The sequence below is a fragment of the Abramis brama genome (genome assembly GCF_963993115.1).
Source record: "Abramis brama genome assembly, chromosome: 2".
In the NCBI taxonomy this organism is placed as follows: Eukaryota; Metazoa; Chordata; class Actinopteri; order Cypriniformes; family Leuciscidae; genus Abramis; species Abramis brama.
The window spans coordinates 25,633,441-25,654,903 of NC_139964.1; the positions used below are offsets into that span (position 1 = coordinate 25,633,441).

Genomic DNA, 21,463 nt, shown 5'->3' on the forward strand with positions numbered 1-21,463 from the left:
CAATGAATGATTGTGTGACGGAGTAAGATTCGTGTACGCGTTGACAGAAAACAACTGGTAAACCGGAAGTGTCTGCGTTGCGCGCGCAGTGCATCATGGGCCGGTGACCGGCGGACCGCTGAGTTGTGTGATATGAGCCTCACATCTGTGAGGATGTGACCGGGATCTGATGATATTATGATCGCCAGGAGCTGCTTTATCTCATATAACAGGTACTCGCCGTCGCAGACACACACGGCCGTGTTTATGAGTGAGTGTGCGGGGCGTCAATGGCGCTGGAGCGGGCGTTTATTATGATTAGCGCTCAGGCTAGCAGCGGATCATTACGTGTAACACACAATAACAAACTCAACTCACAAAACTACTATAAAACCAGCAGAAATTACGCACAAATGCTCTTAAAATGCTCATTTATTCGTACGTGTGTCAGTTAAAGTGATAGTTGCGCTGAGGTGATTTGTTTTGCTCCTCGCCAGTAATTTCATCAGGTATTATTAATGATAATTATGTTTTAATAATAATTAATATTGTAAATTTTCAAATATTAAAGCCGGTTTTGTCTCCACTTGACGCTAAAGCGAAGATAATGAAGGTTTGAGCTGTCAGTCATACGTTTCTAGGTCAATACACATCTATAATTTCTCATAATAATATAATAAATGTGTGTAGTTATTGAGATATAGGCTGTTTAAATGTAGCTTCATTGTGAGGTAATGATTGATCTGTCTGATTTGATCAACTCCCAGATGCTGAACTCATCTGTCACGTGTCCTGTCTTATCCATAAAAATAACATTTTATTCAATATATCAATATTTACTATGTGCGTGTTTGGGCAAATTCAGTGCAAGGGCGTTTAATTATTTGCACATGGCTGGTACATTAAAAAGTGTATATTGTATGCAGTGTTGGGTGTAATGTATTTTAATTACTTTACTTTAAAGTAATGTAAGGGACTAGTTTTTCTGTAATAAAATTGCAGTTACTTCTGATGGAACTGCATAGACTATATAACAACTCTATATAAAACAATAGTGGACGATTCCCTCTTCATTAGAAATTGAAACGTTGAAATGTGTTTTCTGTGAAGCTGATTTGAAATATGAATATATCTCTTACCACTAATGAGGATTTAGAATTTTTTTTTTTCGCTTTTTCTTAATTAATAGTTTTTCTTTACATAAAGTGTAGTGTTGTATTAAATACAATTCGTGGAGTGGATGAAGTTGGTGACCGGTTTGAGTCGTGGGTAAAGTTGAGCTGGATGAATGTGTGTTTCTGGTGAGTGTTTCGAGTCTGACGCTGCAGCTCTGTGGAGTGTGTGTTGTGCTTGTGTTTTTGCTCTCTGACTCCACGGCAGCCGAAGTCAAACCGCAGCACGTCGGAGGAGTGAAACCTCAGCGCTCTCGTTTCTGCTTCTGAATGACTAGAAAGCCTGCGCTCTGCTTCTCATCGGCCGCTCGAGAGCTTGAGTTCAGCTGTTGTGCAGTAGATCTGATCTTCACTCGTTCACGCTCAGCCTGCAGTTCCTCTCGCTCTGCTCACTCAGGTGTGAGATGCGGTCCGCACATCTGATTAAACTGCTGCCATGAGTAGAAATGATTTAGGTGGCTGCACACACAGCTGCAGGATGTTCTGTGTGTATGTGTGTGTGTGTGTGAATTCATATTCCTCTTTGTGCTTTTCACTCTTACTCACTTGTTTTATACCCCAGTGTGTTTTTTTTACCACTTGTACATTTAAAGGGATAGTTCACCCAAAAATGAAAATGTACTCAAGCCATCCTAGGTGTTTATGACTTTCTTCTTTCAGATGAATACAATCAGAGTTATATTAAAAAATGTCCTGGCTCTTCAAAGCTTTATAATGGCAGTGAATGGCCGTTTCTGTTTTGAAGTCCTTAAAAGTGTGTCTATCAATACAATGAATCTGAATAGTTATCTCAGATCAGACGTTGATTTCCCCTAACAGACGGGCGTTTCCTGTGCCGTGACAGGATGTTGACGTCGTTCTCTTGTTCTCTCGTTTCAGTCAGCCTCATATGTGAGGGATCCGTAGTGATGTCCTCCAATCCGATACCTCAGTCCAGCGGAGGAGGAGGAAGAGGCGCCGGCTCCAGCGACGGGCTCTTCCGGAAGCCCCGGGACCCTTCGATGGCCCCCAGACACTATCGGACCCCGCGCTCCCTCCCGGACGTCTGCCCTAAGGAGCCCACCGGTGAGATCTCAGAAACTGGGAAACGGGCTCTTCCTCTGGAAAACGCCGGGTTACATGATATGGATATGGAGTGTTTTATGAAATTTGGGACGTATGTAGGTGTTGACACACATTGCCTCCATCCTGACATGAGGATTTTGGTAGTGCTTGTGTTATCTTTACTGTTATTGACAGTACTTTATTATCTTTTTATACTACAGGGGCTGTTGAATGCTTGATTCTGATAGGTTGACGAACGTTTTAAGGTGTGCAAGTATTTTCAGGGAAACGCACGGGTAAAGTAGTTCCAGGCAGGACTTGATCACATTATAGTTTCATATCACTTCACCAAATGATTTTAGTTATTTCAAAGATCCTTACAGCCGACAACAGCAAAAGAACCAAAACCCACAGCGACACTGACCCAGCAAATAAATATAGTAAACAATAGGATAAAAATGAGAAATTATTTCCAATTTGTTTGACACAAAATTGCGTTTTATTATGTACGGAAAGCACATCTTTCTCCCACTTAAACACACACACACATACAGTAAGGACACACTTGTGTGTTGTCAGCTCTGCTCTGGTTAATAAACCTCTCCCCCCCCTCTCTATAACTGCATTAATAACTGCATTAGACTGCTATCAGTGGCTGAAGTCTCTTTATCTCTAAAATAATGTTTTGGAATTGGCAATGGAGGCTTGGGCTAAGATGTATAAGAAATTAGCCCTACACTCAAGAGCGTTTTAAGAACAAAAACCTGACAAATGTCTTGAAATGCAACATCTGAACAATGTCTTGAGGTGTGGATACCGTAATATAAGCGGAATAATTGACTCCGGTCCTTTGAATTATGTAGAAACAATTTTCACTCAGAAATTGCTTGTAAATTTCACCAAAAAATGGCAATGTAACAACGAGAAATCTTTTTGCAGTGATGCCATAGTAGGTTTCCAGAAGAGTCTTTCATTGAACAGTTCTAAAAAAATAACCATTTTAATAATCTAAAGAACCTTTTGTGGAATGGAAAGATTCCCTGGATGTTAAATGTTCTCATGTGAGTGTAAAATGCAGTCGTCCTCTGTGCAGGTGAAGGCCGTGGCCTCTGTGACGGGCCGTCTGTCGTGGCCGACCAGCACCGCTGGACTGTGTATAACTCTAAAGTGAACCTCCCCGCGGCCCTGAACGACCCCAGGCTGACTAAGAGAGAGTCCGACTTCTTCACTAAGACGTGGGGCTTGGACTTCACTGAGACTGACGTCATGCCCTCCTTCTACTTGCCCAACATCACCCGAGAACACTTCAGCTCCTACCTGCAGGAGACGGCTCAGGTGACACTTCTCAATTATTCAGAGAGAGAGAGAGAGAGAGAGAGAGAGACAGAGATGAAATAACTAGTCAGAAATATTCTTATCTTGTCTGTATTGAGAGAGAGAGCGAGAAGGAAAAAGACATAACTGTCATCGTTCCCCATCATGTGACTGTCAGCTGATGATGCTCTAAAAGTGCTGTTATTGTTTAAGTCCCCCTGTAGTCAATCATTTTATCCCTTAAAACTCATCTTTGATCACCGAAATGACATCTTTAAAAGTTTTTTCCTTGAAAAAAAAATCTTCATGTCTTAAAATAGCTTGAATGTAACTCGACACCCTTGCCTCATTTAATATACGTGGTTCTATGAATATGCAAATTAGCCCCTCCTCCACTCACTCACTCCAGCTCAGAGATCCACTCGTTCACACGTTGATCTGATTGGTTACAATAGTGGTTTTAAGTGGTTTGTCTTAAAGCATATTAAACACACCACATAGACACATAACATTAAAAGCTGGACTTTCACCACAGGGGGACTTTAAAACTATTAAATACGTTTTTGGAATTTTGAAATTAAGCAAAAATGGAATAAACGACAATTAGATGACAAGAAAATACCTAAACTTGCTGTCTAGTTCAGCGTCTCGCGGTGTGTGTAGACCTGTGTGTGTCGTTGTTAATCTCACGGTGTATTAATAGCCTTTGAGGCCCTTAAAGCAGAGAAATGTGTCTTTAGTCTGTGTTCCCCGTGTTTATCTCTCACGGGCTCCAGACGATGGCAGCTTGTTTGTCTCTGTGGTTTTCCGAAGGTTAAATGACTCTCGTTTTCCACCGGCGTTTCCTTCAGAGGAACATCTTCTGTTTTTAGCCGGTTCTGTGATCGGAAACACCAGATCTGTTTTTGGAAAGGCAGCTCTGGTACGCGGGTTTCTCACGGTTTGTTTGTGTCTCTCAGAGGGAGAAGATTCACGAGCGCTGTAAGAACGTTTGCCAGAGCAAAGACGACCTGGCGGTGCCCACCATCACCAATAATCACGGTACGCCTCACTGACCGGCACTGCATCTGCACACAAACACTTCATTTAATATCCAACAATATTATTGCTCTGCCTGCATTGACAACATTATATGAGAACTGAACTGAGCTGGATGATGACAACACTGTTTTCTCCAGAGCGGCTATATATATATAAATGAACTAAATTAATAACTTTTTTACAACAAAAATGAACCATCACTGAACTTACTTAACAGGAGACGAACTCGAATGAGTCTAATGTTTTCTAATGTGTGTTTGTGGCTCGTTTGTGTTGCAGATAAAGCCAGAGCTGAGCTGGATCAGGTGCCTAAGGTGAGGACTGAAGACTCCTGAAAAAAATAATCATTGTTTCCACACACATATGAAGCAGCACAACTGTTTTCAACACTGATAATAATCAGAAATGTTTCTTAAGCATCAAATGTTTCTTCAGCATTGTATTAAATTGTAATAATATTTCACAGTTATTATTTCAGTATTATGACATTCACGATGAGGCGAGAAGTTCGTTCTCTCCTGAGAATTTAAGTGCACAGGCTTTTACCTTTTCGTTTATTTTATCGTCTTAAATCCAAGTTTGAAATGTTGTTGTTCATCTTTACTGGAAGAGTTTTTTTTTTTAAATGCCAATGGGAAATAGTTCTCAATCCGAGGCCACAGTTTTAAAAGGGCAAACGTTTCCTTGCCTGTTCATTTTCATCTCTCTCTCTCTCGCTCAGATCTTCATGAAGCCCGAGTTTGTGCTGAACGATCCGGCCACCTTTAACGCCGTGTTGCCATGGTCTCACTTCAGCGTCGCCGGGGGCAAGAACAGCCGAGATGTGGCGTCGTCACGGTTACTGCAGGAAAAGGTGCCCGTCTATCATTATCAGCAGAACCAATCAGTGTTAGATACTATTGTAGTCTATTAAATAATTTATTTTAGTTTTTAGTTTTTATTTTCCATTTGCCTTTTGGGTAACTAAAGGCACCGGGGTAGCGGTGCCACCAGCTTGGGCCCGTCATCGCTGCTCGCAGCTATATTCATTTTGTTGTCTTTTTTAATTTTTATTAGTTATTGATTTTTTTTTTATGTCCATTTTTATTTAATTTTTAGTAATTTTAGTTACTTTAGTTTACTTCAAATTAAATAAAAAATAGAAATTATGCTTTGGCAACTAGCTGAAATAAAAAAAAAAAATTTTTAGAAATATTTTATTTCAGTTACCATTTATTTCAAGTAAAAACATTTTTTATGGTTTTAGTTTTAGTTAATTGTAGTAACCCTGCTACCAATAAATCTAAATACATTTCTCCATACCATTTGTTTTTGTTTTTAGGTCATAGTTTTTAAGGTTTTAATTGAATTTTAATTCATATTAACTTGCTACCAATACCCAGGATATTTTTACAATTTAAATAGGCAAAATGCTTATTTAAATTCATTTTAAATGTACAATTTTAATATCAATATTTTTTATATAAATATTAACAATTTGGGTATTGCTTAAGTAAATGTTTCTACTATTCTTTCCAAGCAAACCTAAACATTTAAGACTAGTAAACAGTCAAATAATTATATAAACAGCATGAACAATTAAGCAAATAAAAACAATAGAGCAAATATACAAATGAAGTAAGGCAGAACATCTCTAAGGCCTGGTTTCACAGTTCAATTAGGGCATTTAAGTAGCTTTTATAAACATGCCTTTAGAAAAAAACATTACTGTTGCTCATTTTTGTGTGTGTGTGTGTGTGTGTAGTTGAGTCACTATCTGGACGTGGTGGAGGTGAGCATCGCTCGGCAGATCTCTCTTCGCTCCGAGGCCTTCTTCCACGCCATGTCGTCTCAGCACGAGCTCCAGGACCGGCTGCGAGAGACGGCCGACTCCGTGGCTAAGCTTCGCGCTCGTACCGCCGCCATCGACCGTGTGATGTGCCGTGGGCCGCTGCGGGCGCTACGGGACGCTCTCACACGCAACAACTGCGCTAAACTGCACAATAAGCTGAAGCTGATGGCCGCGGTGCACCAGACGCAGCCCACGGTGCAGCTACTGCTCTCCACATCAGAGTTCGTCGGGGCGCTCGAGCTCATCGCCACCACCAAGGAGGTTCTGCAGCAGGAACTGCAGGGAATACACAGCTTCAGGTGCGCAAACACACACACACGTTTACTAGGAAACATGCTGATAAGAAACAGGAGAGAGTCGCCTGACAGATCAGGATGTTTAGATGTTGCTGTTTACAGTCAAACCAAAAATGTATTCAACATTTCTCACATTATCACAGTTTTATTCGCTAGAAAATGGTAATAAAATACGACAATAAACTCAGAGTTATTAAATCAGTTGATATTTCTCTGGTTTTGTCCATCCTTCTGTTAGACTGTCTCACAGATGAATTATGTTGAATATCTGTCAGCTGTTTAATTTAACCTCACAATTAGATAACACCAGTTTAGCTCAACCAATGACCAAGCAATGCTTCATTTAGTTCAGTCTGTGTGTGAAAAGGTCACATTAGCAATTACAGACAAAACACTTCAGCAAAACATGGTCAGCTCAAAGTGTCTGAAGAATATTTGTTCCCAAATTTGTATACATTTTACTGGTAGTCACTGTATGAAGAATATTTGGGTATAATGTCACAGTTTACTTTATTTTGCTCTCTCCACTTACATAAATGAACTATAGAGTTCTGCATACACTAGTAAACATATCAAAAATTATATCAATTATTATTATTATTATTATTATTATATCATTTTTTGTTTGACTGTATGTCCTGTCATTTGTGTCTGTCTCTTCCCGCAGACATCTGGGTTCTCAGCTCTGTGAGATGGAGAGGCTGATCGATAAGATGATGGTGGCTGATTTCTCCACATACGCTCAAAGCGACCTCAATCGACCCTTTGAGGAGGACATTCAGGTCATGGAGAAGGTCAGACCTCTTCCACATTTCATGAGGAACTTTATTTCCTGAAATAACAGAGTTCATTGTACAATGGCAACTTACCGTATCTCTCAAAGCACAAAACTTCCTCTCAAGTTAAAAAAACATTTATCGAAACTAAACTGCAACTTCAAACTGTTCATCTGTTTATACAATTATTTAAGTAATCAAAATACAGTAAAACAGTAATGATGTGAAATATTATTACAATTTAAAATGTTTTCTGTTTGAATATATTTTAAAATGTAATTTACTCCTGTGATCAAAGCTGAATTTACAGCATCATTACTTTTGATTATCATTACGGCACTTTTGATTAATTTAACGCATTCTTGCTGAATATAAGTATTACCTATAAGTAAAAAAATCTTACTGACCTCAAACTTTTGAACAGTAGTGTAAAAAAATAAGAGGAAAAAAACTCAATCACTTGAAACACTTTTTTGCCATCTGAAAACCCAGGCATGTTGGGACTGGCACAGAATTGTTTCACAAGTGATGCCATTTCAAATGCGAAACTGAACTCTCCAGTAAAAGTCATTGTTGTGGCACCGTCACGTTCCCACAAGCAGACCACAGCAGCGGTTTCCAGTTTCCAGGTGTGAAATAAGTGCAGCCCAGTAAACCAGGTCACATGACTGTGCCCCGTCAACCAGATCATGTTTGTGTTGGATGTGGGTCAGTGTTGGTTTGAGGTTTACAGTGTGGGATTTTCTCACACAGGTCACAAAGCAGTCTGCAGCGTCAGGAAAGGTTTGTGATGTCGCTCTAATTCCCACGCCGACGAGTCAGCCAAACCGCTGATTGCATTCAATTTCAGTAATGAAAGAACAAATGCAGAGATGATGACGTCTGATTTATTTTTAATTGGAAATCAAATCAAGAAAATCTCAGCAGCATGTATTATGGGTGGTGTTTTGATTTTCTTGTGTTGTGGTTACACATCTGAGTTTGTGTGTGTTTATTACAGGATCGTTTGCAGTCTCTTGTCTTCGGCCTGTTGAGACAGAGGAAGCTGGATTTCCTGGACATTTACAGTGACGAGATGATCCGCGCTGCCAAGAACGTCGTACGGCAGGTGAGGCACAGGGATGGGAACACTACAGACTGGGTCATCTGACCAATCAGAGCAGAGTAGACCAATCACAACAGACTGGGTTATCTGACCAATCAGAGCAGACCAATCACAACAGACTGGGCCATCTGACCAATCAGAGCAAAGTAGACCAATCACATCAGACTGAGCCATCTGACCAATCAGAGCAGAGTAGATCAATCACAACAGACTGAGCCATCTGACCAATCAGAGCAGACCAATCACAACATACTGGACCATCTGACCAATCAGAGCAGAGTAGATCAATCACAACATACTGGACCATCTGACCAATCAGAGCAGAGTAGACCAATCACAACAGACTGGACCATCTGACCAATCAGAGCAGAGTAGACCAATCACAACAGACTGGACCATCTGACCAATCAGAGCAGAGTAGACCAATCACAACATACTGGACCATCTGACCAATCAGAGCAGAGTAGATCAATCACAACATACTGGACCATCTGACCAATCAGAGCAGAGTAGACCAATCACAACATACTGGACCATCTGACCAATCAGAGCAGAGTAGACCAATCACAACAGACTGGGTCTTAAAATTAGGAGCCTTTAAAATGGCATATTAGGGGCACTTTAAAACAAAAGTGAATGTTTCTTTAAATTATTTCTCTTTCTTTCCCTACAGTGTGTTGAGAAGTCTGTGTCGCAGATCAGTGAGATTGATGCAGACACTGTCAAGTGAGTTCACGTCCACTCAGTATGAATATCACAGCACTGTTTATCACAGCTGACTGTGTGTATGTGTGTGTGTGTGTGTGTGTGTGATGCAGATTTCATGAACAGATGCGCTTGATGACGTTTCATCAGTGGTTTGATCTGCTGCTGGATATATTTGAACACTTCATCCTGTTCCTCAAGAGGATCAAGGTAAATCAACTCATCAACTGCAGTGAAAACCCTGACAATACGTGTCATAAACCATCGTCTGGACATGATATCGCATAGAAAACATAATAATAATAATAATTCATAATGTCATCAAAAATTACTAGTTCCACTCCTCTTTTTGGCAGACGTCAACTAGGCCTTGCAGGCGGATCAGTTAATGTTCACCAATAGTTTTAGTTAAAAACAACACTGGTAAGGATACATTTTAAAGGGATGGTATAATGACCCTTTTCACAAGATGTAAAATAAGTCTCTGATGTCCCCAGAGTGTGTATGTGAAGTTTTAGCTCAAAATACCCCACAGATATTTATATATAGCATGTTAAAATTGTCCCTGTCCCTTTGAATGCAAATGAGCTACTGCTCCCGGCACAGAGGGCGGAGCTTCAAAATCGTGTTCCGGGGGCGGGGTTTATGTAAATTTTAGGGTTAGTGATGTCAAATGTTGGAATGTTGTGTAGTCTCAACCAGCCGTTTGTTGTAGTTCCTAAAAATGTATCTCCCTTTGCTTTGAACTTTGAGAGTTGTAACTTTGCAGATGTTGTTTAAGCTCAAACAGCAAAATTACACACTAACTAAAGTTAGAAAAGTGAAATCATAATCAACCACCCCTTTAAAAAGCAGCATTACCTTTGAGATATACGTGTAGAGTATCTAGTATGGAGGCCGAACTTGACCTTTAGCCTCCATTTCCCAGTCAAAACGTTGCAAGCTCAGTAACGCATTTGTCCTCTACAATGCAAACTCACACGCGTTTGTTCCAGGCTACACTCAGCGTCATCCGTAACGTGGTGCTGGAAGTGCTGGACAGCAGCCAGAGGAGTCGGATAGCAGACGTCACCCCCGCAACTAATCATTCCCAGGAGGACGAGGAGGATTCGGGGGTTCATCACTCCGGGGAGGCGGAGCTTGCGTATCTCACTCACGAGGGGCTCTTCATCAGCGACGCGCTGAACGAAGCCGAGGCGCGCAGCAGCGTTCCAGCGCAGACGAGAGCACAGCCGCGCACTGAGGCCTGCGGGAGCGACTCGGCCTCCGCCACCACAGAGTCCTCCTCCAGCAGGGAACACAACTACAACACTACCTCCTCCCTGCCCGCCGGGGGCGCTGCTGCTCTGTGAGTCTCTCAACACGCTGTTCATACTGTCCAATGCTTTTCATTTACACTACCAAAAGTTGTGGCTCAATAAGATCTTTAATACTTAATACTTTTATTCAGCAAGGAAACATTGGCCCTGTTTACACCTGCTATTATGATGCATTTTGGTCGATCGGATCACAAGTGGACGATACTAAATACAGGTGTGAATGGGGTCTAAAATGTTTGAGCTCGTCCACTTTCCAGCACTTCCAGAGGAAGTTGAAAACACATTCGTGTTTTGTAGTGTAGACGCTCATGTGGTCGAATGTGTTCAAACAGACACAAAAGACCGTCTTCTCTCCGTCTACTGATCTAATGTGTGAACATTATGGGAAGAGCTCTAGACAGACTTTAAACTATCGGCTGGAGACTCGAGTTTGGTTTGAAGATGAAAAACGTATCAAGCACAATGTTCTCTCATCTTTCCTGATTTCTAACACACACTCACAGCGTTCGGCTGATCTTGTGGCTGTCAGAGCCGAAACTAAAGCTGATGATCTCCGTGTGTTTTTCCGTCTCTCCGGTCGCGTTCATATGTTAATAGTGTTAGCTTATTTCATACATTAGATCGAAAGATCTGAAAAAACACACACATTTCCCCGCCCATAGACCCTCTCCTCGAAGAAATCAGGACAGAAGTGGCTGAAAGTGGACGAAAGAGACGGGTTAAAACACCAGGTGTGAACGGGAATGTGTCTCCCTCGTCTACTTGTGATCCGATCGACCAAAACACATCTTAATGTCAGAAGTAAACTGGGCCTTTAAATTGATCAAAGGTCACAGAAATCTGTAACATTATAAACATCTTACCTATTTTAAATAAACACTGTTCTTTTGAACTTCCTATCTATTTAAAAGCGGCTCAACTGTTTTCAACACTGATAATATTCATAAATGTTTCATGAGCATCAAATCATCATATTACAGTGATTTCTGAAGGATCATGTGACACTGAAGACTAATGATGTAATGATGCTGAACATTCAGCTTTGATCACTGGAATAAATTACATTTTAACAGATATTCACATAGAAAACAACTATTTTAAATTGTAATAATATTTCACAATATTACTGTTTTTTTGATAGTTTTTCAAAATAATATTTTGCATACAGAAATTAAAGCCTATTTTCAACCCTCAAAATTGAATTATTTTTTTTTTTTTTGAATAGTTTTCATAACAATTCAGCACAAAATATCTGCCCAAATTCTCATTACTGTAATGCAAAAAGATTATTCTGGACATTTTTCTCAATGTGATACAGTAATGAAACATACTTGAAATTCACCATGATTTTAATGAAAAGATCATCTTTTTGCTCATTACAGTAATGGGAATTTGGGCTTAAATATGTTAATTATAAAGAAAACAATGTCACAATGCTAAAAAAAATGTAAACAAAGTATACATTTTATCATGCATTACATTTTTTTATTTCATTTTAGTTTTAATTTTTGGGGCGAAATACGATCTAGACATGTTTTTGTTCCTTTATGTTTAAGATCCTGTGTGTGTTTAAATGTGAGGAATAAACATCACATCTGAAGACACTTGTGTGTCAGCAGCGAGAGCGTCAGTAACGTGTGTGTTCTCTCTGGCAGGAGTGAGGACGTCATGCCGTCTGATCTGGAGCTGGGTCGCGTGGCCAATAACGTTCAGGAGCTGCTGTACACGGCGTCAGACGTCTGTCACGATCGCTGCGTCAAAGTGCTCATGACCCGAGCCAAGGTGAACACGCATGACACACACCCGGACCAGCTCGGGCGGTTTATCGGCTCACTGCTTTCAAACCCTTAAATCACTCAGTTCCTTCCATCTTTCCCTCGCCGGTCAAAATGACCCGAAGACAAAAAGCCCAAAGCCAAGTTGTTTTTTATTTTATTTACCTTTTATTACATGGCTTGGTTGAATTCTAATGTAGAATGCGTAGTATAACACACTGTTGCCATGAAAAACAGGTGTTCTATTCACTATAACAACTGCCTCGCTCTATTATCCCTTACTTAAATGACTAGATTTTATCAATATATAATAAATAAATAGTAATTTAAGCACATTCCTCACATTCTTTCAACTTAAATTAAATTTTTAAAAAAAATCTTTTAATTCAGCTCAAAATATCTTACATCGGGTGTCTTTGCTGACCTCTTGTGGGAAAAAAACACATATAACATGATATTTCATGACTAAATTCACTAGATGGCCTTATAGCTCTATATGGCACAAATGAGCTGTTCCCCTGGCTCCTAAAGTCATTTCTCTTCAGTAGGCATTCAGATACACATGTAGACATTATAAAATAATTTTTTTTGGTAAAGTTTGAGCATTTTTAGTTTGAATTTTGAGCATTTTTAGGTTTTTCTGTGTGTACTGAAGCATTCCTCACATTCCATTCATTTCTATGGGGGTCAAACTGACCCGAGGGAAGGATTTGTTACTTTTTTAAATTTCAACCACAAAACTCCTCGAATCCATACGTTTTTTTGGTTACACTTTATTTTAAGGTGTCATTGTTACAGTGTAATTACATATTTAAGTACTGTGTATAATAATTAAACAACATGTACTTACTATAGGGTTAGGGTAGGATTAGGATTTGGTTGAGGGTTAGTTGGATGTAATTTACTGTTATTACTATGGTAAGTACATGTAACATATGTAACAAGGACACTATAAAATAAAGTGTTGGACCCCTCTGATGAACACTCAGTTTTATTTTTTATTTTTTTAAATGAATTTGGGGTCAAAATGAGCCGAGGGGAGGATGAGGATGAGGAGTTGATAGTCTGTCTCTGCAGGACGGCTCTCTGGAGCGCTTGAGTTCGGCGGAGTTCGTGCGTTTGAGTCAGGCGGTGGAGTCGTTCGTCCAGGACACTGAGCAGGAGTGTGTCCGGCGCAGCATGAGCCTGAGGGGGGCGCTACAGAGTCAGGCCAACCGCTTCGTGCAGCGCTTCCACGAGGAGCGCAAGACCAAACTCAGGTACGCACTAACACACCATGCTTTAGGCTACGTCTACATCAGTCCGGAGACATTTGAAAACGGCGTTTTCATTTCATTATAAACGCTCTCCGTCCACACTAGCGTTCTGCGACGTTTCAGTGAGGATGAGAAACTCTAAAAAACACTAAATGCTGCGATTGTGTAAAACCTCACAAAAGCTCCCTGAGATGATACAGACGGAAACATAAATAATAAAGTTATCACGCAATTCTTCTGACAGGATCTCCTCATTCACTGATGTGTTCAGGTCGCTCTCACTCATCATTATATGTTTGGTCTAAATCGCGACTGCTCATGTTTTGCCGCAGGACAGTAAATGCGAGTGAATTTTCTGTCATCTTTGCTGGATTGTGATATGAAGAGTGTGTAAAGTCACATATTTTAACAACCGTGTGAAAGTGAACAGCACTTAACAGGCACAATACCAGTTTAAACATGAATATCTATGGGCTCAATATGCGTCACATGACTAAACTTACATCATTGTTTTTAAATACCTCAGTTTTGACAGTCCACACTAAACTAAACACACTAAATTGATCCACTCTGGAGAGTGTTTTCAAAAAGCTTCATTTTCATTAATAAAACGGCGTCTCAGTGTGGACGGACGGACACAACGGAGAGAAAAAGCTGCGGTTTCAAACGAGAACGTACTAGTGTGGACAAGGCCTTAGAGTTTGAAGAGCTGAATGCTTCAGGTGTGTGTGTGTGTGTGTGTGTGTGTGTGTGTGTGCAGTCTGCTGCTGGATAACGAGCGCTGGAAGCAGGCCGAGGTCCCTGTGGAGTTCCAGGATCTGGTGGACTCCATCGCTGACGGACGCATCAGTCTTCCTGAACACAGACACACGGGTACCAAACCGCCTGCTTGAACTATTGCAATACATTATTTGATTAGTTTAATAAATTGATTTTTTTTATTGTACAGTACAATAGGATGACTCGGGTTTAACTGCGTCCTTTACTGCAGTTTATTATTCTAATTGCAGTTTGGTTTTTATTGTTGAGGTTTGAAAGGTGTGTTTTGTGTCCCTCAGTGTCGGAGGACCGGAAGCCCAGTGAGTTTCTGTGTGTGGACGGGCAGAAGTACGCTGTGGTCGGGTGAGTGGTTTTCAGCACTTCATTTCACCGGCGAGTTTCCCTTTGTGACCTTTAACCTCTGACCTTGTGGCCTCTGATAGGACGGTGCTGCTGCTGATCCGGATGTTTCTGGAGTATTGCCAGTGTGTGAACGACATTCCCTCCATCACCACTGACATCCTCACGCGCCTCACCGACCTGCTCAAGGTGTGTGTGTGTGTGTGATCTTCACTTCCTTCTGACTGCAGTGTGACATCACTTGACTGACAGGTTGTGTTTTGTTTCCGTGGCGACACAGCACTTCAACTCCCGGAGCTGCCAGCTGGTGCTCGGAGCCGGAGCGCTGCAGGTCGTGGGGCTGAAGACCATCACCACCAGAAACCTGGGTAACACACACACACACACACACACACACACTGAACACACACTGAACACACAAACACTGAACACACCACCAGAAACCTGGGTAACACACACACACTACACACTGAACACACAAACACTGAACACACCACCAGAAACCTGGGTAACACACACACACACTACACACTGAACACACACACACTACACACTGAACACACCACCAGAAACCTGGGTCACGTCTAACGCAGCAGCGCTTTATATGAACACACACACACTGAACACATACACTGAACATGCACTACACACTGAACACTTAACACTGAACACACACTACACACTGAACACACACACTAAAAACACACTGAACACACTACACACTGAACACACGCTAAAAACTCACTGAACACACACACCTACACACACTACACTGAACACTAAACACACACTCATACTCTCATGGCTCAGTTTTAATGAGGAGGGGATGATATTTGTATCCTGTATGGATAAAAAACTGTATTAACTCCTTAACTAGCTTTTTTTTTTCTGCAGGTCTTAAAAAAGTCAGTTTGATTTCATCCATTCACACAAAGTCATGTCCGTGTGTGTGTGTGTTTGTGTGTGTGTCCTCAGCTCTGGCGTCTCGCTGTCTTCAGCTGGTGGTTCTCTACATCCCTGTGATCCGAGCGCACTTCGAGACCAGACTGCAGCCCAAACAGTACAGCATACTGCGCCACTTCGACCACATCACCAAGGTACACACACACACACACACACGCACACACACACCGTACCCGCTAGCGTGTCTCGCTGACAGCTGCTTTCACTCTCTCTTCAGGACTATAACGACCACATCTCAGAGATCTCTGCCAAACTAGTGGCCATCATGGACAGCATGTTCGAGAAGGCTCTGTCTAAAGTGAGTGATATAGCAGTGTTGTGTTTAACTCATTACAAGTTACTTGAGTTATGTAATCAGATTACTTTTCAAGTAACTAGTAAAGTAACACATTACTTTTTCAATTTACAACAAACTATCATTCATTCATTCATTCATTCATTCACGTGTATTGACTGACAGTCAAGTCAAGTATATTTGTATAGCGATTTTCACAATACAGATTGTATCAAAGCAGCTTCACAGTATTAAATTAAAATAATACAACAAGGTTTATTTCTAGTGGAATTTATTGATTGATAAAATTAAATTAAATATCCCCAAAAATATCCCCAACTGAGCAAGCCAAAGGCAACAGTGGCAAGGAACCGAAAAAACTCCATCAAGTGACCTAATGGTCTCCTAAAACTCCATCAGGTGACCTAATGGAGAAAAAAAAACCTTGGGAGAACCCAGGCTCAGTCGGGGGCCAGTTCTCCTCTGGCATTTATGAACTAGAGGCCGGATTGTAGTTTGAACTGTAAGATTAAGAATATTATATGAATGCCTGGCCGAAAAGATGCGTCTTTAATCTAGTTTTAAACTGGGAGAGTGAGTCCGAGCAACGAACAGTATCAGGAAGACTATTCCAGAGTTTCAGAGCCAAATGTGAAAATGCTCTCCCTCCTTTGGTTGATCTGGATATCCTAGGTATGACCAAAAGCCTTGAATTTATTGATCTTAAAGAGCGCGATGGATTATAGGGTGATAGAAGATCCGTTAAATAGACTGGAGCTAAGCCGTTTAGGGCTTTATAAGTCAGTAGCAATACCTTGTAATTAATACGGGACTTTATAGGTAGCCAATGTAGTGATGATAAAATCGGTGTTATATGATCATATTTTCTTGATCTAGTAAGAACTCTAGTGGCTGCATTTTGGACTAACTGTAGCTTGTTTATTGAGGATGCAGGACAACCAGCTAATAAAGCATTACAGTAATCTAGTCTCGAGGTCATGAATGCATGAACTAACTTTTCTGCATCAGAAACTGATAGCATATTACGTAGCTTAGCAATGTTTCTAAGGTGGAAAAAGGCTGTTTTTGTAACATACGAAATATGATTTTCAAAAGACAGGTTGCAATCTAGTATAACACCCAGGTCTTTTACTGTAGAGGATAAAGTAACAGGACATCCTACTATGTTAAAGTTGTATTGTGAGAGGTTCTGTGGGCGGTTTTTTGAACCGATAAGTATTACCTCTGTCTTGTCTGGATTTAATAAAAGAAAATTACGCGTCATCCAATCTTTTATATCTTTTACACACTCTGTCAATTTGACAGCTCTCCTGTCCTCATGTTGAGGTGTTGTGTGTGTGTGTGTGTGTGTGTGTGTGTGTGTGTGTGTGTGTGTGTGTGTGTGTGTGTGTGTGTGTGTGTGTGTGTGTGTGTGTGTGTGTGTGTGTGTGTGTGTGTGTGTGTGTGTGTGTGTGTGTGTGTGTGTGTGTGTGTGTGTGTGTGTGTGTGTGCGATCTCAGAATTTTACACAAAACTTTTATAATTAACTCTATTAAATGACACAAATATACTTTATGTATTTAATCTCACTTTATTAACCAGAGTCTTTGCTGCTGACCTTCAATGATCTCATTCAACCATACTAAATAAGCAAAAATGACTTTAGATTAGATCTAGAAATAAGAGTGTTGAACTTCTCCTGAGTCCTGTTGTTCTTTCATCCAGAACAGCAGAAGCTGAAAGCTGTGTTTCTACTGTACATGCGTAAATATGCATTTCCTTCAGCCTGAGGATTATTCATTTCACTTTCGGTGTGAAAGGGCCTTAACATTTGCCAAAAATATGACTTTTTTGTTGTTGTTATTAAAAAACAAGCAAGCCCAGCCCAGGTGAGAAAAAGTAACACAAAAGTAATGTAACGCATTAGCTAAGTAACGCAATTAGTTACTTTTTTGGGGGAGTAATGTAATATTGTAATGCTTTTAAAAGTAAGTGTCCCAGCACTGGACGTTAGTGTGTTTCATCAGCTACTCGTGTGTTTCCTCTGCAGTACGAGGTGAAGGCGCCCATGCCGTCGGCGTGTTTGCGTAACGTGTGTAAACAGATGGCCAAAATGCACGAGGCCATTTACGAGCTCTTGCCGGAGGAGCAGACGCAGGTGAGACACGCTGCGTGACGAGTGTTTGAGCCGTCACACTCCAGACTCGTGGTGTTTATCGTGTGTGTGTGTGTGTGTGTGTGTGTGTGCGCAGATGCTGTTCCTCAGGATCAACGCCAGGTTTAATCTGCATCTGAGGAGGCAGCTGGCTCGACTGGGGGTCAGCAATGATGGCGGACCGCAGAACGGGTGAGTGTGTGTGTGTGTGTGTGTTTCTGTGTGTTCAGAAGTGAGAAACTCCTCTGACTATTGGGGTTATGAGCAACAAACTGGCGTTTAGTAAAACAGGTCGCATCATTCATCATCTGATCACCTTACCTGCCGTTAACATGATCTCCAGCATAAAGCCTATTATAATTACAAAAATAGGCCTCATTTTAGGCAAAAAACAATAATTGTGTGTGTAAATAATGTAGATAATAAATATAGATAATAAATATAAAATTTACAAATATAATAATTATATATATATATATATATATATATATATATATATATATATATATATGAGAAGGAAATACTATTTTACTTATAAGAATTAAAATTACTCATATTATTTATATTGTTTATATTTATTTTAAATAAACATGCATACATATACATACATATATATATATATATATATATATATATATATATATATATATATATATATAAATAAAGAATAGTATAAATAATTAATTTATTATAATTATTTATTTATTATTTATATTTATTCATACACAATAAATATAATCCATATATATATAATAATAAAGAATAGTATAATTTGTATTAATATATATATATATATATATATATATATATATATATATATATATATATATACATGTATATGTATATGTGTATATACAGTATATATATACAAACACAGTAGTACTGTATTTTATATCTAAATAAACAAATATATAAATATTATTTACATATATTTATAATTAATATATATTTAAAAAAATCTTATTTCCTTTTCATTTTATATATAAAAATGTATATATTTTTCTATTATTTATATATATATATATATATATATATATATATATATATATATATATATATATATATATATATATATATATATATATATATATATATATATATTATATATTAATAATATATATTATTATTATTATTATTATTATTATTTCATTATATTTATAATTTTATATAAATATAAAATTAATATACTTAATTTTTTCGTTATAATTGATTTTATATATAATTAATATATTAATATATTTTTAAAAAATTCCTTGTAATCTTCAATTAAATAGATTTTTTATATTAAATAGAAATAGATCCATTTAGATTTTTTAAATAGATTTTTTTCGATTAACTCTCTCTCTTTCTCTCTCTCCCTCTCTCCCCCTCTCTCTCACACTCACTCTCTCTCGCTCTCTCTCACACACTCTCTCTCTCCCTCTCTCTCTCACACTCACTCTCTCTCGCTCTCTCTCACACACTCTCTCTCTCCCCCTCTCTCTCACACTCACTCTCTCTCCCTCTCTCTCTCTCTCTCTCTCTCTCTCTCTCTCTCTCTCTCTCTCTCTCTCACACATACTCTCTCTCGCTCTCTCTCACACACTCTCTCTCTCCCTCTCTCACACACACTCACTCTCTCTCTCTCTCTCTCTCTCTCTCTCTCTCTCTCTCTCTCTCTCTCTCTCTCTCTCTCTCTCCTCTCTCTCTCACACACTCTCTCTCTCTCCCTCTCTCTCAGGCTGGTGATGGTGGACGTGGCGTTTTACACGGAGAACGTTCAGGCTCTGCGCTCTCTCGAGTGTTTGGACTTAAACATGCCGGAGATCTGGGAGCAGAAAAGGTGATGACGGACAGCTCGTCCCGGCCAATCAGGCCTCTCCGTCGCGGTGACCTGCCCCGCCCCTGAGCCTGAGCAGGAAGTGAGGTCAGTGCGTGAACAGACTCGGGACTCAAGCGCTCGTTTGATTTTTTTAAATACCTCCGTGACACTTGAGCGGCACCTCGTGTTCCCCGATGAGAACGCGCCTGGAGGCTCACCTGTGACGTAGAAGCGTCTATACTGACAGGACGTGCCCGGGAGGGACCGACATTTAGTTTTTTTGTGGAGACCAAATCAGGACAAGCTTGTGTGGTTCACCAATCGCAGCTGGGCATTGTGGGGGACGTGTGTTCTGTTGGTCCTCAGTGCCTCCTTCAGCACCACCACTACAGTGCAACTATCCATTCATGTGCAATCCTGTCCCATTAGTGTTGTTGTTAATATTGCTGAATTATTTAATCACTGTCAGATGAATCAAAGAATGGCTATTTATTTTTATTGATTTTGTTGTTGATTGATCAATCATGTTTTTCTGTGTTTTTTTGTTGTTGTTTTTTCCAAGTAAAGCTTTCAGGTGACAACGGCCGACTGGAGAACTAGGGTTTTAAAACACACTTTTCTGACTCGTTATTGGTTTTTCCGTCAACATGATTATGATTTTACTGCTTTACTGAGTTGAAGTATTAAAACTCTGGAGGGTTAAAGGTCGAGGATTCTTGTCCATGCTTAACTCATTATTTAAATGCTGGTGTGTCTACAGGAGAAGATCTTCACACTCCCCAACTAATTCAGATAAAGCCTTTCTCTGTTAATCAGGTTTAGGCACAAACACTAGTCAAGATATCGGTGACACTTACTCCCAGGACCAAAACACCTAATAATGCATAATTATTGAAAGTAATTTAATATATAAAACGAGAAGATTATTCATGAAGAATTCTTTCATTATAAGTTTGTGTCCTTGCATTAACTTGACTTCCCTAACATCCACAGTATTAATGTGACCCGCCTCTTCTCCGCTGGTGATCTATATAAATGGAGGCCTGTGATTGGTTGGTGTGACCGGAGAGTGTGAATGTGTTTTCTCAAATCATGTGGTGTTTTGCTGTGAGCTTTTGTCATTGACGGTGGGTTTGTGTTCGAGTGAATCCATGTATTATCTTATTTAACACCTGTGCTGTCCGGTTCAAAAGTGCCTAACCTTTTATCTGGTGTCGAAGACGACTTCTGACTCAAACGGTCCATCTGTGGGGTAGAAGTGCCTAATGTGTGTGTGTGTTTCGGGCCCTCGCTGCTGCTGATGCTGCGAACAAGAAGAAATACACGGATGGGGAAACTATTGTGGCATGCTTGACCTTTTAAAATGTGGCACTTTTTATTATTAATAAAGCCACGGTGAACATAAACACTGATTTTGCGTATTACTTACAGGCCGGGTTTCCAAATCATATCATCAAATGTACATTTAAGTCTTAATAGTTAGCCATTTTAATCAGTTGGTACATTGTACAGTATGCACATTTGGGAAAATGTAAATG

General features: G+C 39.9%; 1 protein-coding gene across 1 annotated transcript; it reads left to right on the forward strand.

Annotated features, from left to right (window-relative positions):
- Positions 1-76: 76 nt before the first annotated feature.
- Positions 77-21,331, forward strand: vps54 (VPS54 subunit of GARP complex). The gene is made up of 23 exons (XM_084106538.1): positions 77-212; positions 2,031-2,216; positions 3,289-3,530; positions 4,469-4,550; positions 4,830-4,864; positions 5,272-5,403; positions 6,295-6,680; positions 7,345-7,471; positions 8,454-8,561; positions 9,232-9,284; positions 9,377-9,473; positions 10,259-10,611; positions 12,238-12,364; positions 13,435-13,616; positions 14,374-14,486; positions 14,672-14,735; positions 14,816-14,921; positions 15,013-15,100; positions 15,708-15,829; positions 15,913-15,993; positions 18,020-18,127; positions 18,222-18,316; positions 19,845-21,331. The coding sequence occupies exons 2-23, from the start codon at positions 2,060-2,062 to the stop codon at positions 19,948-19,950; spliced, it is 2,964 nt and encodes a 987-aa protein (XP_083962664.1). The 5' UTR covers positions 77-212; positions 2,031-2,059; the 3' UTR covers positions 19,951-21,331.
- The last annotated feature ends 132 nt before the right edge of the window (positions 21,332-21,463 follow it).

Bases quoted from the DNA above. Each gene is read 5' to 3' on its own strand.
- vps54 (XM_084106538.1), top strand. From the start codon at position 2,060: ATGTCCTCCAATCCGATACCTCAGTCCAGCGGAGGAGGAGGAAGAGGC. The intron at 9,285-9,376 runs GTGAGTTCACGT...TGTGTGATGCAG, and splicing joins ATTGATGCAGACACTGTCAA to ATTTCATGAACAGATGCGCT. The intron at 14,487-14,671 runs GTACCAAACCGC...TGTGTCCCTCAG, and splicing joins TCCTGAACACAGACACACGG to TGTCGGAGGACCGGAAGCCC.